A 20,014-nucleotide genomic window follows, 5' to 3' on the forward strand; every position below is an offset into this window, starting at 1 on the left:
TGGTTCGATGGAGATAAAAGTGAAGTTGTCTATGTACAGCTAAAAGGTGAAGCATGTACTCTCCCTTATTTGAAAAATACAGAAAGGTAACTTGGTGGTTAATGACCTGGTTGAGCTTAGATTCTGAAGCGACGTTAGGCAAAAAACACTGGTTGGTTTGTAAGGAATTAAAAAATTAATTATCAAGGTGTTGCTTACTGTGATGGATCCGAAGTCTTCTTAAGACACTAAGGTCTTTGCTGGCTAGATTCTGCTGAAAACGAAGTCTAGTTATAATTGCATTTACAGTCTGTTGCCCACAGAAACTTGCAGAATGTACACTGATGCAGCACACCAAACTCTGTCACTTTAAAAGCAGTAACCAATAAATAACTTTTTATACCAAATCACACAGACTACTGTTGCTTTAGTTACACTGTACCACTTTCTACTTCTCGTTCAGCATAAATGATAACTTTCCTGTACAAAATATCTCCTAACAATTTCATTTGATATAGTCACTTTATAGTGGTTTTACATCCTGTTTTACTCCTTGGTATTTTGTATGAAAACATCTGTTTGCCGGTGTTCGCAGAAAAATATGTTTTCGTCCTGTAGAGAAATAATACTGATATTGTCTTTTAAGGAAACATCTTTGTGGGGAAACACGTACAACTGCTGACTTGATAAAGGCATATCCATTCAAACTTCATTGGTTAACAGTGTCATATGATAGAAACACGTACAGATTGTTTTCCTGTGGTCCATTCTTTAAGGAAGCAGGTTAGCTTTCTTACTGACAATGTGAAATGCATACATCCTGTTTTTTTTACATTTTTTACCAAGTCTGTAAGAGGTCAGCTTTCTTGCTGACAGTGTGAAATGCATACATTATTGCTAATTTTGTAGGAAAACATGTCACATGTCCATTAAGCAAATTCTTATTTTTCAAGCCACAGTCATTTAGTATGGATGCTAATCACATATTACTAAACTCTATTTCTACATTTAAGCAGGCTTTATTTTATACCTTATTTATTTTGCATATTTGTAGCAGAGTTACTTTCAACCTTAATACATTGTTGAGCAACCCTGTCTTTGTAGAAAATCAGGTAGGCGGTTTTGCAGGATAGAGCCTGGAGTCTGGATACTCATCTAGCTGATATAATAGTGACTAGAAAAATAAAAAATTAAGGTCTGACCTGGCTGGAGGTTAAAACAGGCCTTGGGTCAGAGCTTGAGGCAGGATAGTTAAATCTCAAAGAGGAGTACGACCCTTTAGCAAAGGTCAAAGTAAAAAAGTTCCTTTAAGAAAAGCTTTGGTAAAAATAATTATTTTCACCTAGATAGAAGTTCGAAATGGCAGCCAACTGGACCTTAACATTAGAAAAACTAGCTCCTTCACTGAAAATTGAAATGAAGAAGTCAAGTACAACTGGTATGGGGGCAGAAAGAGAGTACAGATCCCTCTAAAGGGCCCAGAACGCAAATCTCTTCTATTTATTTTTGTAAATCTTTCTAGCAGAACCCTTTTGAGAAAATAATAAAATATGATAGACTGGGGAGGAAAGCCTGGCCTGTCTAGCAATCAGTGGAACTGGAAAAACCATGCAGTCAGTTTGTGGCCTATTATGTCTGAAGAGTCATCCCTGTCAGGTGAGACAAGAGGTCTGGGTTGGGATCCAGTATCCAGGTGGGTGTAGAAGATGATGCAAGAGGAAGGGAAACCAAATTTGACAAGGCCAAAAAGGTGCATTGAGGGTAACTGTGCTCTTCAACTGGTATGCTTTGTGTAGAAATTTGTGGATGAGGTAACGGGGGTAAGCAGAGAGAAGACTGGAGAGCCAATAGTTGACTAGAATGACTCTTGTCAAATCCTCTGTTGGAGGGATTAAGGCACAGAACCTGCTGCACTTGTTGAGAAAACAAGCAAAAAGGTTATAGCATGGCTGGCCCCATCGATGGGAAATTCTCTCCACCACTTCAACACAGAGAGACTCCTCTTGAGACATCAGAATGGACCTGCTTAGTTTGTCTGCAATCACCTGGCTTGTCCCAGTATGTGCACTGCTATGAAAAAGAGGCTGGAAGACATTGCCCACTGTCACAGTCTCAGGGCTTCTCGACACAGTGGGTAAGATCTGGTTTCCTCCTGTTTGCTGATGTACCAAACAACAGACATATTGTCCATTTGAACAGCAATAGTCCCAGAAGGGAAAATGTCTTGAAAGGCCTGCAACACTAGGACTTCTCTCATTTCCAGAACACTGATGTGTATCTTGGCCTCTTCTACGGACCACACAACGTGACGTCCATGGTCACCATGACTGTGGGCAGGGGACAAACAAAAGGATGGCCTAAGGAAACATCATCCATGTGAAGTCACCAAAGAAGACATTTTCCACAAGACTGATTCTGACAACATTGAATAAAGGCTGCTGAAGAACAGACCACTGTACCAATACAGTCCACTACAGAACCCACATGTGAAACCTGGTTAAAGGAACTAGGGTGATAGCTGCTACCATGAATCCCAAAGCTTGTACGATTAGTCATGATGGAAGAGAAGTGTGTGAGATCACTTTCTTGACCTAGGATCTGAGTGTCTGAATTCATGTAGGTGGAACAGAGGCTGAGTGACCATATCAGAAGACTGGCATAATGGTTAAGGTCATTATCTTACAGATACAAGATGCATGGTTTAATTATCACATGGGATAATTGGCAAGGTTAAAATAGTCCTCAAGGCCAGTTAGCTTCATACTAATCTATGAACCTAATTATAAGCTTTACTGGAAAAGCTCACCCAGACTCTGTCACAACTTGCTGTGAGGGAAAGGTTAGTTTGCTTTTGCTTTCTTGTATTTTGTATACAGTGATTTGTTTTCTTTACTCTGTGTTTTACTTGTATTTTGCTTTTAACTGCATATTAAAACTAGGAAAGCGAAGTACAGTTGTGTACACTTACAATAAATGTAGATGTTCGAGTGTATTCACTGTTGCAGTCATTACATTTGGGTAATCCGCTGGCAGGTTGCCCTCAGTTGGCCTGATTAACAAAAGTCTTTGGTCCTGCGTCGGTTGCTGTCCCTTCTTCCATGACATCAGGTCGTCAGGGGTATAAAACATGCAGCCGATGCCATTACATCAGTTTTTCTTGCCCCAGATGTCAGGTGTCCCCCAAATGGGGAGCAAAATATATATAAATAATTTAAAACACAAAAATATACCTCCAAACAAAAGCAAATACACCAAAAAGGCTTTTAAGTGTAGTAAGAGAAAATAAAGGCATAGTAAGAGGAAAAAACAGGGGGCTGGAGGGAGGGTAACCAGGACTGCAACAGTGAATACACTTGAACATCTCCATTTATGGTAAGTGTACACAACTGTACTATGTTCTTCGTGTTTCACTGTTGCAGTCATTACATTTGGGTAGATTCCCAAAGCTATGGATGGGAGGATGGATTTATACAGCATTAGGACAGGCTATAAGACCCTGCAAAACAGCAGTGGCAAAGCCAGCTCTGGATTTAGAGAAAATTGGTAGATGATCATGTTTGGTGAAAGCATGAACTGAACTCCAGGTAGCAGCTTTTAGAATATCCCTGGTAGGAACACCTCTGAGAAAGGCTGTAGAAGTATATGCAACCCTGGTGGAATGGGATCTGATCCCCTGGAGGATAGGTTTTCCGTGGTGCTTATAGTAGAAATGAATACAATGGCTTATCCATTTGGAAATGGTTTGATTTGAAATAGCCTTTCTCTCTGCCCCTGCAGCAAAAGCTACCAGCAGTTGTTCAGATTTTCTTCGTGATTTAGTCCTGTCCAAGTAAAATCTAAATTGTCTGTGTACATTCAATGAATGCAGAATCCGTTCCCCCTTGTTCTGTGGATTGGGAAAGAAAGTTGGCAAATGAATGGACTGATTAAGAGCCAACACTGGATACCACCTTCGGCATGAAGGATGGGTTGGTCCCGAGTGACACCCTGTCCGCATGAAAATGATGAAAGGCTCCACTGCCATAAGGGCCTGTAATTCAGAAATCCTTCTAGATGAAGTGATTGCTAAAAGGAAGGCTGTTTTCCAGGAAAGAAATTTTAAGTCTGCAGTAGCAGCTGGCTTGAAAGGAGGGAGAGTGAGTTTCTCCAGTACAAAGTTAAGATCCCAGGCAGGGGTTGGAGCTCTCCTGGGTGGTCTCAAGTTTTTGGCTCCTCTGAGGTACTGCTTTAGCAGAGGATGAGAGAAGAGGGGAGGTTCTGTGTTGAAATGAGCTGAAATGGCTGAGGCATGGATTTTTATGGAAGAAAAAGACAGGCCCTTGTGAAGCATCTCCGTTAAATATTGCAAAATCTGAGGTAATTTGGGCACTGCTGTGCTTATTCCTTGAGATAGATTCCAGGCACAGAATCTTTTCCATTTGTCAGCATAAGATTTTCTAGTACTAGTTCTTCTTGCTTCCAAAATGACATCCATCACAGGTTTGCTGAGGGATGCTAAGGTGGAATTTAAGTGATCAGCTAAGCTGCAAGATTCAAAGTTTGGAGCTGAGGGTGCAGAATTTGGTTGTTCTGCTAAGACAGTAAGGAAGGTGTCTGAGGCAGGTGCCATGGAGAAATTTGTGACAGACTGCGTAGGAGTGGGTACCAGTGTTGGCGAGGCCAGTCTGGAGCAATCAAAATCATTTGTGGTTTGTCCATTTTGACTTTTAGTAGAACCTTGTGGAGTAGAGGCAGAGGGGAAATGCATAGAGTGATACGTTTTCCTAGCTGAAGGACAGAACATCCACTTTCCAGGCTTTTTTGTGAGGAGTTCTTGTGCAAAATTTGTCCAACTGGTAGTTCTGTGGCGAGGCAAAAAGATCTATGTCTGGGCTCCCCCATTTGCGTGTCAACATGTTGAAAATCCGTGGTTCCAGTTTCCATTCGTGTGGGTTCATGAGATTTCTGCTTAGTTCCTCTGCCAAAATACTCTGCTTTCTTGGCAGGAATAGAGCTTGTAGTTGTACTTGATAGCTCAAGGCCGTGTTCCACAACGCCACGGCTAGTCTGCAGAGGGGGTAGGAATGTGTACCTCCCTGCTTGTTTATGTACCACATAACTGTGGTGTTGCCCCTCTTTACCATTAGTTGTCCTGGATGAAGGTAGTCCTTGAAGCCTGTCAGTGCATTCTGTACAGCTAGCATTTCTTTTTGATTGATATGAAAGTGCATTTGACTTGGGCTCCATTTGCCCAGAATGCACTTCCCTGCCAGATGAGCCCCCCCATGCATAGTCTGATGTGTCTGTAGTTAGGGTTTGGGCGGTAGGGGTGGTGTGAATGTCAGTCCCTTGTTTTGGTGGCAGGCCTCTGCCCACCATAGGAACTCTAGTTGCAGGCAAGGAATGATAGGAATCATTGTTTCCAGGCTGTGACAATGTTGACTTCATAAACTTTTTAAGTACCACTGAAGTTTCCTCATATGCAGTCTTGCATATGGAATTAGAAGAATGCAGGAGGCCATGAAGCCCAAGGCTTACAGTATTTGTCTTGTAGATAGCAGGGTTTTTGTGGCCACCTGTTTGAAGTAAGTCACCAAATGAAGTTGTTTTTCTGGCATAAGGAAAGCCATCTGGGCAGCTGTATTCAAGCTTGCACCCAGGAATGTAATTTTTTGAGAGGGTACCACTTGTGACTAGGTATTTGCTTCCCACAAGTAATACAATTATTAATTTTTACTGACATCGGTAAGGAGTAAGAAAAAAATTTTCCTCAATGGGATACTTAGCTTTTTAGTTGAAGACTTCAGTTCTGAAACTCGAAAATGACAATTTAAGGAGTCGGCCGACCAGCACTTGCGAAATGCTTCTGCTTCAGGCACCGCGCGGCAAGAAAGACTGATGTAAAGGCGTCGGCTACACGTTTTATACCCCTGACGTCATGGAAGAAGGGACAGCAACTGACGCAGGACCCAAGACTTTGTTAATCAGGCTGACTGAGGGCAACCTGCCAGCAGATTACCCAAATGTAATGACTGCAACAGTGAAACACGAAGAACATCCACAGCTGTGTCTCTTGCAAGTCTCACAGAAAATTTTTCCATCCTACCTCCCTGGTGCTGCCTTTCTAGCTGCCTGCCCCTTATGTTAACTGAACCACATATCTCCTTCCCTCTCCCCTTTCACTGGCTGTTGTAAGTACAAAATTATCATTTTGTGAAATCATTCCCTTTCAACTATTTAAATGTATTGGCCACCCACTGTATTCCATAGAACCAGAATACAAAGTGCCCACCCCCTTTCAATCTGTCTTGCTCTGTTACAATCTTTTTTCATTCTTGATAAGCCAATTCTTTGTTTTCAGTAAGTACTGCTTGATTTGTTTCTATCGTCAGAATATCTCCCCAAATACTTCATTCTTAAATTTTCAGGGTCTACTTATTAGTTTCTCCTCAAGTGTTTGGCAGTGCTCTGTAGAGAGACAGACACCTTAAGTGACATTTTTACTGTAAAAGCATGACTGAAATTCCACCAGTACCTAGTTACACACAGCACAACTAGTTTGCTGTGACAAGCACTATCCCCAGAGTTGCAAACCAGATATTCCTGACACTGCCTTATATTCTCACTCCAACTGTATCAACAAAAAAGGTCTGTTGCCATCGATATGAATTTTCCCACTATCTCCATTGCCAGCTTGGTGGATATGGGCACCATGAGACAATGTAGAAAATGAGTCGTCTTTACTGACACGCAGTTAATTCTCAAACAATATACAAACTCGTACATCACATAAATTGACACACTGATATAAACCAAATCCGTAGCACTGAAATGACACTGGAGGCGAGATAAAAGCCAAACACTATTATAATACTAGTTAAGCACTAAAGAGCTTAACTTGTGTCATAATAAAGTGTCTGGCTTTTATCTTGTCTACGATGTTGTTTCAGTGCCATGGGTTTACTTCTCAAACAAACTTATATGGTATGAGATATATGTATTTACACAATGTCAATGGAGGCAAAGCTCTCACATAAAAGTACTCCTAATGTCAATAAGGTTGTCAGTAGTACACCTGCAGCACCCATTGCACACAATTCAAAGCAGACATAGAGACCCACGTATGCTGAGGCACTCAAATGTAATCTTCCTAAATTTCAAGACCTTCTAGAAGAAGTACACATAACAAACATCCTCAAAAGCCCCAAATGCACTCTTTCAAAACAACACCCACATCAACAGATAGCCACAGCTCATGGATCCTCTAATTCTAAGCTCATAAGGGAAGCCACCACACAATCTGACATTCTGGTCACTGGAGATTCCATTGTGAGAGACAATGGTATCCCTCTCACCTGGCTGAATAAGAAGAAAAAGTCACAGTCAGTTGCTTACCAGGGGCCAGCATCCACCACATTACGCACGCACTCAGGTCATTGTACCACAAACAGCAGTATGACACAGTCATAGTAAGATGAATCGCCCTACACTACATACAGACAGACATCATGGAGCTCTTGGAATATGTGTCCCAGGCTGGTATGAGCCTAGCATTGGAGCAGCATTTTACCTTCTCCAAGGATGATGCCACAATACAAACAAGAGATGACTGACTTTAATAACTGGCTTAGTTTCTGGTGTCATTCTAAGGGAGTGCAATATCTGTCAGCATGGAAGGAGATGGTCAACAGACCAATCTGCTTTGCCAGGGATGGTCTGCACTTCTCCCTTCTAGGCTTTCAAATATTAGCTAAAACATAATCTTCCCCCATAGTACCTTTTTTAGGTAATGCCAAACTGAAAGTACTTCTGACATAGCAAATCAAAACCAAGAAAATCTAAAGGTATTACTGCTCAGTGCTAGGAGTCCAAACAAATAATTCCACTCCCTAGAAGCTCTCTTCACCCTATGGAATGCTGATGTCTGTGTGGTCACTGAGACATAGTTTAAAGCTGCTGAGAGCACACAGACAGTGCAAAGGTTATAACGCCTTCCACACATTTAGACCAGCTACTACACAGACAGGGACTAAAGGTGGAGGTGTTTCAATTTACTTCAAAAATAAATACACCTCAAGGCTGGTCAAACAGGACAATGCACTTAAGCTGCTCCATGTTCAAATCACCATAGGCAAAATCCAATATCACTTACTTGCAAGATACAGGTCCCCTCTATGACCCAGGAAACCCATAGCATGTATTTAAACATATTGGAAACACTGACCATCCAACCCAATACCATATAAATGGGTGATTAACTGGGAATCCTATATGACACCAAACATACAGGCACAGAGATTCCTGGATTTTGTAAACACAAACTCCCTGGACTACACCGTCAATATACCAATCAGGGGTGCAATCAGACTGGATCTGGTCATCACAAACATGGGAGAATGCCGCACACTCCTTACTGTAATGTCTTCCCTAGTGAGGTCAGACCACTAAATGGTCTCATTTGAAGTAAAAACAAAACCTGGACCCCTAGCTAAACCTGGAATATTCGGGAACTACTGTAAGGTTAACTTCCTGCTATTAAGTAATAACCTGGCAACATTTCAAGTGTCCATAAACCCTGAGAACACTGCTACCTATGCAGAACTATTCACAGAAACCCTATGCAAGCATGTTAATAGCTGGACAGAGGCAGCTGTACCCACCAGACAGTAGTGCAGAACTAACAAAAAACAAGCCACCCTGGTGGAATCACAAAATCAATAGGTTGGATAAAATACAGCTGTGTACACTTACTATAAATGTAGATGTTCGAGTGTATTCACTGTTTCAGTCATCACATTCAGGTTATCTGCTTGCAGGTAGCCCTCAATCGGTCTGATTATCAAAGTCTTGGGTCCTGCGTCGGTTGCTGTCTCATCTTCCATAACATCAGGTAGTCAGGAGTATAAAAGCATGCAGCAGACACCATTACATCAGTTTTTCTTGCCCCAGATGTCAGGTGCCCCCATAATGGGAAGCAATTATATACAAGGTTACACCTCCAACAAAAAGCAAATACACCAGAAAGCTTTAAGCATAGTAAACAAGAATAGAGGTATAGTACGTCAGGGGGCTGAGGGAGGGTAACCACGACTGCAACAGTGAATACACTCGAACATCTACATTTATGGTCACGCGTACACAACTGTACTATGTTCTTCGTGTTTCACTGTTGCAGTCATCACATTTGGGTAGATTCCCAAAGCTAAGAAGGGAGGAGGCCATTAAATAGCATTATGACCAGCTATAAGGCCCTGCAAGACTGCAGTGGCAAAGCCAGCTCTGGATTTAGAAAAAATTGGCAAGTGGTAATGCTTGGTGAAGGTATGTACAGAACTCTAGATAGCAGCTTCTAGGATGTCTCTGGTAGGGACACCTCCGAGAAAGGCTGTAGAGGTAGATGCAGCCCTGGTGGAATGAGGTCTTATCCCCTGTGGGGTAGGTTTTCCATGGTGCTTATAGCAGAAATGAATGCAATGGCCTATCCACTTAGAAATGGTTTGCTTTGAAATGGCCTTCCCCTCTGCCCCTGCAGCAAATGCAACCAGCAGCTGTTCAGATTTCTTGAGAGGCTTAGTCCTGTCCAAGTAAAATCTAAGTTGTCTGTGCACGTCCAAGGAGTGCAGTATTCATTCCCCTTTGTTCTGTGGATTAGAAAAGAATGTTGGCAAATGAATGGACTGATTAAGGGCCACAATGGATACCACCATGGGCATAAAGGAAGGATTGGTCCTGAAGGACACCCTGTCCGCATGAAAGATGATAAAAGGCTCCACTGCTATGAGGGCCTGTAATTCAGACACCCTTCTAGCTGAAGTGATGGCTTGAAGGAAGGCTGTTTTCCAAGAAAGGAATTTCAACTCTGCATTTGCAGCTAACTCAAAGGGAGGTAGAGTGAACTTTTCCAATACAAAGTTAAGGTCCCAGGCTGGAGTAGGGGCTCTCCTGGATGATCTCAAGTTTTTGGCCCCTCTGCGGAATTGCTTCAGCAGTGGATGAGAGAAGAGGGGTGGGCTCTGTATTATAATGAGCTGAAATCGCCGAGGCATGAATTTTGATGGAAGAAAAGGAAAGGCCCTTGTGAAGCATCTCAGTTAAGTATTGAAGAATGTGCAGTAAATTGGGCACTGTTGTGGCAATCCCCTGAGTTTGGCTCCAGGAACAGAATCTTTTCCATTTTTCAGCATAGGATTTTCTAGTACTAGGCCTCCTTGCCGCTAGAATTACATCCATCACTTGCTTACTGAGGGATGACAATGGAGAGATCAGTTAATTAGCCAGGCTGCAAGGTTCAGGGTTTGAAGCTGTGGGTGCAGAATCTGGCCCTCCTGCTGGGACAGCAGGGCAGGGGTCTGAGGCAGGTGCCATGGTTCCAGCAGTGACACACTGTGCAAGACGGGGTACCATTGTTGGCGTGGCCAGTCTGGTGCAATCAGTATTGTCCTTGGTTTGTCCTGTTTGATCTTTAGTAGCACTTTGGAGAGGAGAGGCAGAGGGGAAAAGGCATACACTGATAGGTTTTTTTGTAGGTGAAGGACAGAGCCTCCACTTTCCAAGCTTGTCTGTGGGGAGTCCTTGTGCAGAATTTGTCCAATTGGTAGTTCTGAGGGGAGGCAAACAGGTCCATCTCTGGGCACCCCATTTGTTTCTCAAAAGGTTGAATATCTTTGGTTCCAGTTTCCACTCGTGTGGGTCCATGAGATTTCTGCTTAGATCGTCTGCCAGTGTATTTAGCTTGCCTGGCATGAATTGAGCTTGTAGGTGCACTTGGTAGCTCAAGGCTGTGTTCCACAGAGCCATGGCTAGTCTGCAGAGAGGGTATGAGTGGGTTCTCCCCTGCTTGTTTATGTACCACATAACAGTGGTGTTGTCCATCTTTACCAATAATTGTCCTGGAAGAATGTGGTCCTTGAAGGCTCTCAGAGCATTCTGTATAGCTAACATTTCTTTTTGATTGATATGCAGGTGCATTTGACTCTGGTACCATTTGCCCTGAATGCACTGTCCTGCTAAGTGAGCCCCCATGCATAGTCTGATGTGTCCGTTGTTAGGGTTTGGGTGGCAGGGGGTAGAGTGAATGGCAGTTCCTTGTTGTGGTGGCAGGCCTCTGCCCACCAAAGGAACTCTGGTTTTTACACAAGGGATGATTGGAATCAATGGTTCTAGATCCTGAGAATGTTAACACCATAGGCTTTTTAGATACCATTGTAGTTTCCTCATATGCAGTCTTGCATATGGAATTAGTAGACTGCAAGAGGCCATGAACCCTAGGGCTTGCAGTATTTTCCTTGCAGATAGCTGGGTCTTTGTAGCCAGTACTTTGAAGTAGGATGTCAAATAAACTTGTTTCTCTGGCGTGAGGTAGGCCATCTGAGAAGCTGTATTCAAGCTTGCTCCCAGGAATACAATTTGTTGACAGGGTACTAGATGTGATTTCTTTTCGTTTATGGTGTACCCAGAGAAGTTAGTAATTTCTTTACAAATGCCAGATGATTTAATAGTATGTCCGGGCTTTCTGCCTGAATTAGACAATCGGCCAGGTATGGCTATATTTGAATATGTCTTTACCTGCAAAATACAATGACTGGAGCTAGACATTTTGTGAATACCCTGGGCGGAGTAGATAAGCCAAAGGGTAGTGCAGAGAACTGATAGTGCATGTAGCCTGCTCTGAAGCGTAGGTATCTTCTGCAAGATTCCCTGATTGGGATGTGCAGGTAGGCTTCCTTTAAATCCAGTGTTGCCAACCAGGCATTTTTGCCTAGCATGGGAAGCAGCTGATGAAGAGTTAGCATTTTGAATTTTGGGATTACTAAAAGGTGTTTAGGATAGACAGGTCCAGGATAGGACGCCAGGAATTGTCTTTTCTGGGAACCAGGAAAAGTCTTGAGTAAAAACCTTGCCCCCATTCTTCTTCTAGGACAGGTTGAACAGCCTTGATGCTTAGAAGAGAGAGAACCTGCTTTTGAGCCTCTGCCCACTGATTTGGGGGTAGGTCTGGCCAACCGTTTGGGGTTGGTAAGGAGTGTAAGTGGAATCTGTATCCTTGGGAAACTATATTTAAAACCCATTTGTCTTGGGTAATGAGCTCCCAGTTTTCTGCATGCAGGGCGATCTTTCCCCCTAAAGGAACAGTCAGTTGAGCAGGGCTTGGAAGGTTTAAGTTAAGTCATTGTGACAGTTTACATAGGGGATGTCTTACTATTTCCAGCTTTGGAAGTGGGAGCCCCCCACTGCTTAGGTTTGTGAGTACCTTGAGACTGAAGCCTAGGCGGTCTGCTGGTTCTGGGTTTGGTATGAGAAGGCCTGGAAGAGGCAGGAAAGGACCAATTCTTAGAAGGCCAGTGCCTACTAAATCTGGGAGGCTGTACTTGCAGGAAATCTAACAGTTTGCATAGAATTAGCTTTTTCCTCCATCTTTTTAAGTACTACTTCTGCTTGGTTGCCAAACAGGCAGTCTTGGTTTAAGGGAGCATCCAGTAATTTAGCTTTAACATGATATGGCAAAGTTTGCTCCTTAAGCCAAGCATGCCTTCTAAGTACAGACCCAGTGACAGCAGCCCTCCAAGATGCCTCTAATGAAGCAAAACCACACTACAAAGTATGTTTTCCAACTTGTTCAGCAGAATGCATTAAATCCTGTAATTCTTTATTTTCAGCACAATCAGGAATCAACATAATATTCGGTTTAAGCAATCCAATAATATGCTGCTGATACTTTAACATATGAAACTGTCAGTTTAAAGCCCTAATGGCCAACCTTCTTACCCAATCTGTCCAGGGCCCTGGAATCTCTATCAGAGGGGGTAGGGTTTTTGGCAGTAGAAGCCTTAATGCCTTTGTGTCCCTGTGAAATGGTCTCAGGATCCGCAGCAGGATTCTTAAAGAGGAACCTGTGAGAGTCAGGTACTCTGTAATATCTGTCAGGTTTTCTGGGAGCCGGGGGTAAAGTGTCAGGGGCCAGGTTAGATTCCAAGAAGGCATCATCTACAATGTCCAGTACAGGAGGGATAGCTAAAGGCCTGTGTGGAGGTAGGAGTAAGAATTCCCTAAGCCTATTTTTGGAGTCAGAGTAATCCTGGCTTTCCCAGCGGAAATGCTCTCTAAGAGTATGCAAAGTTTCACCAAAAGAGAAATCCTCTGGAGGGGAAGCAGCGGGAATGGAGTCCTCTGCATCAGTATCCTCATAGGTAGATAAGGGCATCTGTTGGTCATCAGAAAAAAACAGAAATTTCAGAATCCTGATCAGAAGAATCAGAAGGAAAATAAGTTCTAGGTCTATTAGAGGGTGGCTTCCCCTGATTAGAGTAATAAGGTCTTCAGCCATTCTTATAATTTGTTTCTTAGGCATAGGGGACTGACCATGCAGTCTGGGTGTAGGTTTTCCAGTCGTAAATCGAGATTTAGGCCTTGAAGAAGAAGATGGCGTCGGTTTAATATGCAAGTCAGTAGGCCTGAATACACCTTCAAAAGCTGGTGCCTGCACAGCGGCTCCGGACTCATCCAAGGTAGAGACATCTGCAGGTTCCACAGTCGAAGAAGCATCTCGCGGCATACTGGACTCCGAATGGGTCTTAGTAGAGGCCTGCGGATATCAGGGGCTGTGAAACCGCCTCACTGAGTACCGGCAAACTGGCGACTAGCTTAATGGAAGCGTCTTCGGCAGCTTTGGACCGGTGTGGCCTGTCTCTTTCTTTATCTTTGCATTTTTTCGGAATGTCGGTAATCGGGTGGCTTACCAAAGCCATTTCTGGATAATTGAACAGAGTACCAAAATATTTAGAAGTGTAAATAAACAGACGACGAATAGTTTGTGGTTTGAATAAGGCACAAAACTTGACAGCGAGGGATGTTGTGATCTGGGCCTATGCAAGGAATGCAGTATGAATGAAAATCTTTATGAGGTATTTGCTTTCCACAAGAAATACAATTGGTAACTTTTACTGACCGGCTTAGAGCAAGAAAAAGTTTCCCCAACGGGGTACTTAGCTTTGTTGAAGACTTTGGATCTGAAACTCGAAAACGAAAATTTCAGGAGTCGGCCGACCAGCACTTGCGAACTGCTTCTGCTTCGGGCACCGCACGGCAAGAAAGACTGATGTAATGGCGTCGGCTGCATGCTTTATATCCCTGTCTACCTGACGTCATGGAAGATGAGACAGCAACCGACGCAGGACCCAAAACTTTGATAATCAGGCCGACTGAGGGCTACCTGCAAGCAGATAACCCAAATGTGATGACTGCAACAGTGAAACACGAAGAACATCAGAAGGAAGAAAATCAAGGCAAAAATGAGGAGGTGCAGCACCCAGCAGGATAAAAGCACTCTCAAACAAACTCTTCAGAGAACAAATAAAGTCACCAACAAGGCATTCTTTAGTTATGTCTGCAACTTCAAAGGCAATACACAACTGTGTGCAGAGCTCATTGCAAATGGCACCACCTATACTGAGCCAGAAGATGTAGCAAACCTACTGGCCAATAAATTCAGCTCCGACTTTATACCCCCCCCAATTCCCATCAACCTTCTCTCAGGAAATACCATCAAATATAACTCCCCCTGCTATCACTAAGGAACAGGCCCTTAATGATCTTTCTAAGGCCAAGAACACTGTGCTTCAATAGGCCCAGGCAATATCACTGGATGCCTTCTAAATAGCATGAAACATGACCTATCAGGCCCTCAGCAATTGCTATTTAACTGTAGCCTCCAAATAGGCTTCATGTCTTATGAATAGAGAACAGCAACAGTCAAAGCACAAAGGTGGACCATCCACAGACTCTGGAAACTACAGCTCCATAAGTCTCACTAGTCTTATATGTAAAGCCATGGAAAGAATTATCATGGAAATGATCAATAATGATATAATAAACCTCCAGACACTGGACCCAACCCAGTTTGATTTCGTCAAGGGCAGGTCATGCCTACTCAACCTAGTGGACTTCTTTCAGAAGGTCACCAAAGCAATGGACGAGGGCAAAAATGGTTCACACTGCCTACTTTGACCTAACCAAGGCATTTCGTACAATACCCCACTCTGGCATTGTTGACAAACTCAAGAGTTGGGTACAATCCCGTATGTCACCTGTTGGATAGCTAACTGGCTCACAGACAGGACCCAGGAAGTTAGAACTGGGGAATCCACCTCTACAGAGAAGCAAGTCACAAGTGGATTCCATCAGGGATCACTCCTTGGACCGCTCTTTTTTGGAATTTACTTCTCTGAAGTCAAGGCCAATGTCAATGGTCTCTGGCTGACTAAATCTGCAGATATTGCATATTAGGAGCGGTCATTGAATCCCACACTGACACAAACTTTATCTAGGAAGGGCTGACACACACAAAAAAATGGAGCCAGAGCCATGGACTAAAATTAAATGCCAAGAAATGTATAATAGTATCCTTCAAGAAGTCATCCACCCCTGGTAACTATCACGTTGACAACACACTCCTTAAAGGTGACCCAGTAGTCAGGGACCTAGGAACACACAGCAATCTAGCCTTTGACCATCACATGTCTATAGTAGTGAGGAAATCATTCTATGTTGCACAACTTATAAACAAACGTATGGCATCTAGGTCCAAGGAAGTCATTGTTCTACTGTATACAGCATTCATCAGACCTATCACTGAGTACAATGCCCCCTCTGGTATTGTACCGAACCAGAAATATCTAACAACTGGAATGCCCACTGAGGTTCCTCACTAAAAGAATACAGGGCACAAGTAAAATGCCCTATGCAGATTGCCTCAAGGTCATATCCTTGTATTCTTTCTCCTACAGGCTGTTGAGGGGAGATCTATGCCTGGCATACAGGGCATTGTCAGACCCCATTCTGATGGACCTCCTGCATATCCACAAAAAAAACAGCACCAGAATTACCCATTGTACAGAATTAAACTTTGGCTGTGATATAAACAGGACCTGCTGGAGGGACAGGTATGTATCACAGACACTAACCCATCTCTGGAACAGGCTTCCAGTCCATGTGAAGCAGAGTTCCTCCCTCACCCAATTCAAGTGCAACTTGGACAATTGGATGGGAAACAGAAAATTAATTCCTGATTTGGAACCTATGTCTCTAATGGACACAGGCAACCTGTAAATGGTTCATCTCCCAGGCCCCTGCTTGTAAATGTTTCATTTCCCAAGCCCCCTGCTTACACTTACCAACAATACCAGATCCTGTCAGATTTGGGATGCATGGCTAGGCTTAAAAAGGCCCTTGTAGTTGTTAGCCTAGTAAACACCTATGAACATGTCTAGATGAGTACCTATGAACTTCAGACTTTGCGTGGGTGTGAATTATGACTTCCTGTAGTTAACTGTGATGCCTAGGTGAACATACAACTGGAGCGAGTAGTCCCATGCCTGTAGAAGTTAATGCCTGAATAGGGAAATTAGGAGTTGGTCGTCTAGGTAAGGAAATCCTCAGAATCCCAGCCGTCTCAAGTGAGCTGCTACCGCTGCCATGCATTTGCTGAACACCCTGGGGACTGTGGTTAGGCCAAAGGGCAGTGCACTGAACTGGTAAAGACTGGCTCCCAGCCATAAGTGCAGACATCCCAGATGGAAGCGCAGATATCTTCTGGAAGGCCTACTCATTTTGATGTGATAGTATGCATCCTGAAGATGTATCTAGCATATCCAATCGTGCTTCCAATATAGGGTCAAAATTGCCTAAACTGTGACCATCCATCGCATACTGGTTTAGTTTGCCATGATCCAGGATGGGTATCATGTCTCCTGTCTTCTTTGGCACTAAGAAGAATCTTGAGCAAGTTCCAAATCGTGTCTGGTCTGACCTCCTGGATGGCTTTTTCTGAGCAGCTTTTCTATTTCTCATGCTGCTATTTCCCCTGACTGGGTGGAACATTGAGGATTCTTTTCATTCTTGCAGGGGGAATTTGGGAAAATGGTCTGATATAACCTCTGGATATAATTCTCTAAACCCAATAATCTTTTTTGATGGATGCCAGGGCTTTTTGGTGCCGAGACAAATGCCCCCGAAATGCCTCCAGGGGGCAACAGTTGGGCCACCTTTCAGGAATGCTGTTAGGGTTTGACAGAGAAGGAATCCTGGAAACCCTGGTCTGGCATGCCAACTCTGTCATGGGGATAGCGTCCTTCCATTAGTTCTCCATGGAAAGTAAACTATGATCCTTTAAAACCAACCACTGTAAGGAAAATATGACTATGTAGTTGTTGCTATCAGACATTCTCCTCAAGTTTATCACCGAATTTCACATCTTCAGGTTCAGGATGTTTAACTTTTTGTTTTCTTATCAAAGGGACAACACAAATAAAGCCAAAGAAAAAAGTACTTACAGTAGTCTATGATGATGGAACGTGACATCATCTTGTTCCAGCCAAGGTCCCTTCTGAAACCTTAAATATTCTATGTCTTCAATAACCTATAAAACAATGTATGCAGTGAGGCACAAGACAAATGTCACTAACTTAGCACATTAAAATGTGCAAAACTATCACAGTTTATTTCTGATTCACATTATTTTTTATGACTATAGCACTGAAGAGAAGTCAATGCTATCACAGCATGAGAGCAAATCACTGAAAAGTTAATAGCTTGAACTGTTTTAGACTGCATTTTCTAAATACACTACTACTAATTCCAGAAAGCTATTTCTTTTAAGTTTCTTTTTTAAAATGTGGAAAAAAAAGCTGTCTGCCAGGTAAGCAACATATACAAGGGAAATTTAGTTAACTAAAAATAAAAGAACCACACTGAACAATATGTATGGTATTCAAAAAAGCAAGTAAAATGTTCCCCAACAACAACTAAATACAACATAAAAATCCAGGTCTGACTTGTGGTACAGCTGTAACAGCTGTACCCTTTTCCATGACGCTTTTTCTTGAACTTGGGAAATGTACTGTATGCACATAACTGGTTACATCACAAGAAAATCATGTCAAGGAAATCTCTTGCACATTGCTTTACAAAGTTGTTATACAGAATTTTACATTAAAGCAGGTAGTGCTATAAACTATAATGCAGCATCTTGTAAAGTCCACCCAAAATTTAAGATGCACTAGAGCCATGACAAATCTGCTGCTGATATCAACATCAACAGCAGAATTATAGAAGATAAAAAAAGGTTTCCTTTTATGAGGGGCTTGAATACCTCTAAAGTTCCAATTTGTAGACTTCAGTATGGCAGTCCACGGCACATCTGTGACACAGAACTCTGATAATATGGCAGCTGGGCTGGCTTTCATTAAGTATGCATACAAGTCTAATCTCTCTCTCTCTCCCTCTCTTAGCCACAAGCATTCACTGCAGTTAATGAACTGCAGTGCACCTTGGGTGGGCACATGTCTATACAAGTCAAGCTGACAGAGATGAACTAAGTACAATTGTGTAAGTAGCTTATATAATAGTACATGTTAAAAATACTGCATCAGTGATCTATTTGAACAGCCAGGACTTTCCGTGTAAAGGTCCTGTCCATCTGGCCAGGCTTCTAAACTTAGAATCCTTCTCCCACAAGGCATACATCTGCCCTTGACACACACCAGCATGCTGGTATAAGAAGTATGCATGTGTGTGCCATTTTCAGAGCTTTCATGCCCTGACAAAAAATAAGTTACACAGTACATTAACTCTCTAAAGGCAGGGGCAACTTTGAGAACATAGTAAGTTCTAGTTTGGGGGAGGGACAGAATTAGGAAATACTTCACTCCATTCACAAGGTAAAACTTCAAAAGAATACTCCTAGAGGGGATGGAGGGAAGGTATCGGTAATGCAAGAGTGATCTATTTGAACAGCTACCATTACGGTAACTTACTTATACAACTGTATCATGTTCTACATTAGATCATCGCTACAGTATTCTTAACATCTAGGATGACTGCCAAAGCTTAATCAGATAGTGTGGAGAAAGGTGGTATTCCCGCCAAACTTAAGATGCTAAGAAAGACGGCCTAAACTTGCTCTAAATTAAAACTCCAGATTGTAAATTTTGTGAAGGTGTGGACTGACGACCAAGTGGCTGCTTGAAGAAAGGTTTTAGAGCCCTTATATGAAAGTCCCTGAAGTAAATAGTTGTGCAAGAACTTACCATAACCTTAGATGTCCTTCTCTTCCATGTTGCAGTAGTCATTACAGTGGGGAGGTTGCTGCCTGCAGTGCCGCCATCCGGCCAGTATACCAAAGTCTTTGCTCCTGGCGGGTACGTGTGACGTCCCTTGTCAGGGCCATAAACTGACGTAGGGTATAAAAGTGATGTCTGCATGCACCCTCTTCAGAATGAACTGCTGCATACAGCAGCACTCCTGTGGGTTATGACAGGGTCCTACTAGGAACACCCTTAGACTTGCATGTAGGCTAGACCTAGGGTAGTAGGTAGGCTGTGTTGAGACTGGGGAAGAGAATGACTATGTCCCCACAGGTAGGCCCTGCTATGTTAGTTAGGTAAGGTACAGAGGGGGCAGGTGGGAGGGACTGAATACTGCAACATGGAAGTGAAGGACATCTAAGGTTATGGTAAGTTCTTGCACAACTATTCTATGTCCTTCTAGTCTCATGTTGCAGTATTCATTACAGTAGGGAGAGTACCAGAACTTTAGGTATGTACATGGGTGGAGGATTGGGTTTTGTGGTCAAATGAGGCCTTGGAGAATTGACCTAGCAAACCCTGCTCTAGCTCTCGAGGCTAGGTCTAGTTTGTAATGCTTGGTGAAAATGAAAATAGAGGTCGAAGTGACTGCTTCTAAAATGGAAACGTAGTCAATCCCTTTGAAAAAGGCAGCTGCCTGGTAGACTGAGGCTTGACATGACCATGCAGGGATTTTCCATGATAGGAATAGCACATGGTAATGGATTTTGAAATTCAAGAAGAAATTATCTGTTTGGAGACTGCCTTCCCTAGAGCTCTTGGATGGAAGGAGATGAATAATTGGTCAAACTTTCTAATAGATTTGGTTTTGTCTAAGTAGTACCTCAGTTGCCTGTGGACATCCAAGGAATGGAGAGTTCTCTCCGAAGAATTTTGTGGACAAGGGTAGAAAACCGGTAGGTTAATGGTCTGGTTTA

General features: G+C 42.9%; 1 protein-coding gene across 1 annotated transcript in view; it reads right to left on the minus strand.

Annotated features, from left to right (window-relative positions):
- The window catches only part of NDUFA10 (NADH:ubiquinone oxidoreductase subunit A10), a 440,169-nt gene that overhangs the window by 140,444 nt on the left and 279,711 nt on the right, over positions 1-20,014 (minus strand). Inside the window, exon 8 of the mRNA XM_044075063.1 lies at positions 17,286-17,371. Coding sequence (XP_043930998.1) covers positions 17,286-17,371 — 86 coding nt within the window. The remainder of the gene's footprint in view (positions 1-17,285; positions 17,372-20,014) is intronic.

Source organism: Protopterus annectens, chromosome 6.part0 (genome assembly GCF_019279795.1).
Source record: "Protopterus annectens isolate FY-2018-M chromosome 6.part0, PAN1.0, whole genome shotgun sequence".
Classification (NCBI taxonomy): domain Eukaryota; kingdom Metazoa; phylum Chordata; order Ceratodontiformes; family Protopteridae; genus Protopterus; species Protopterus annectens.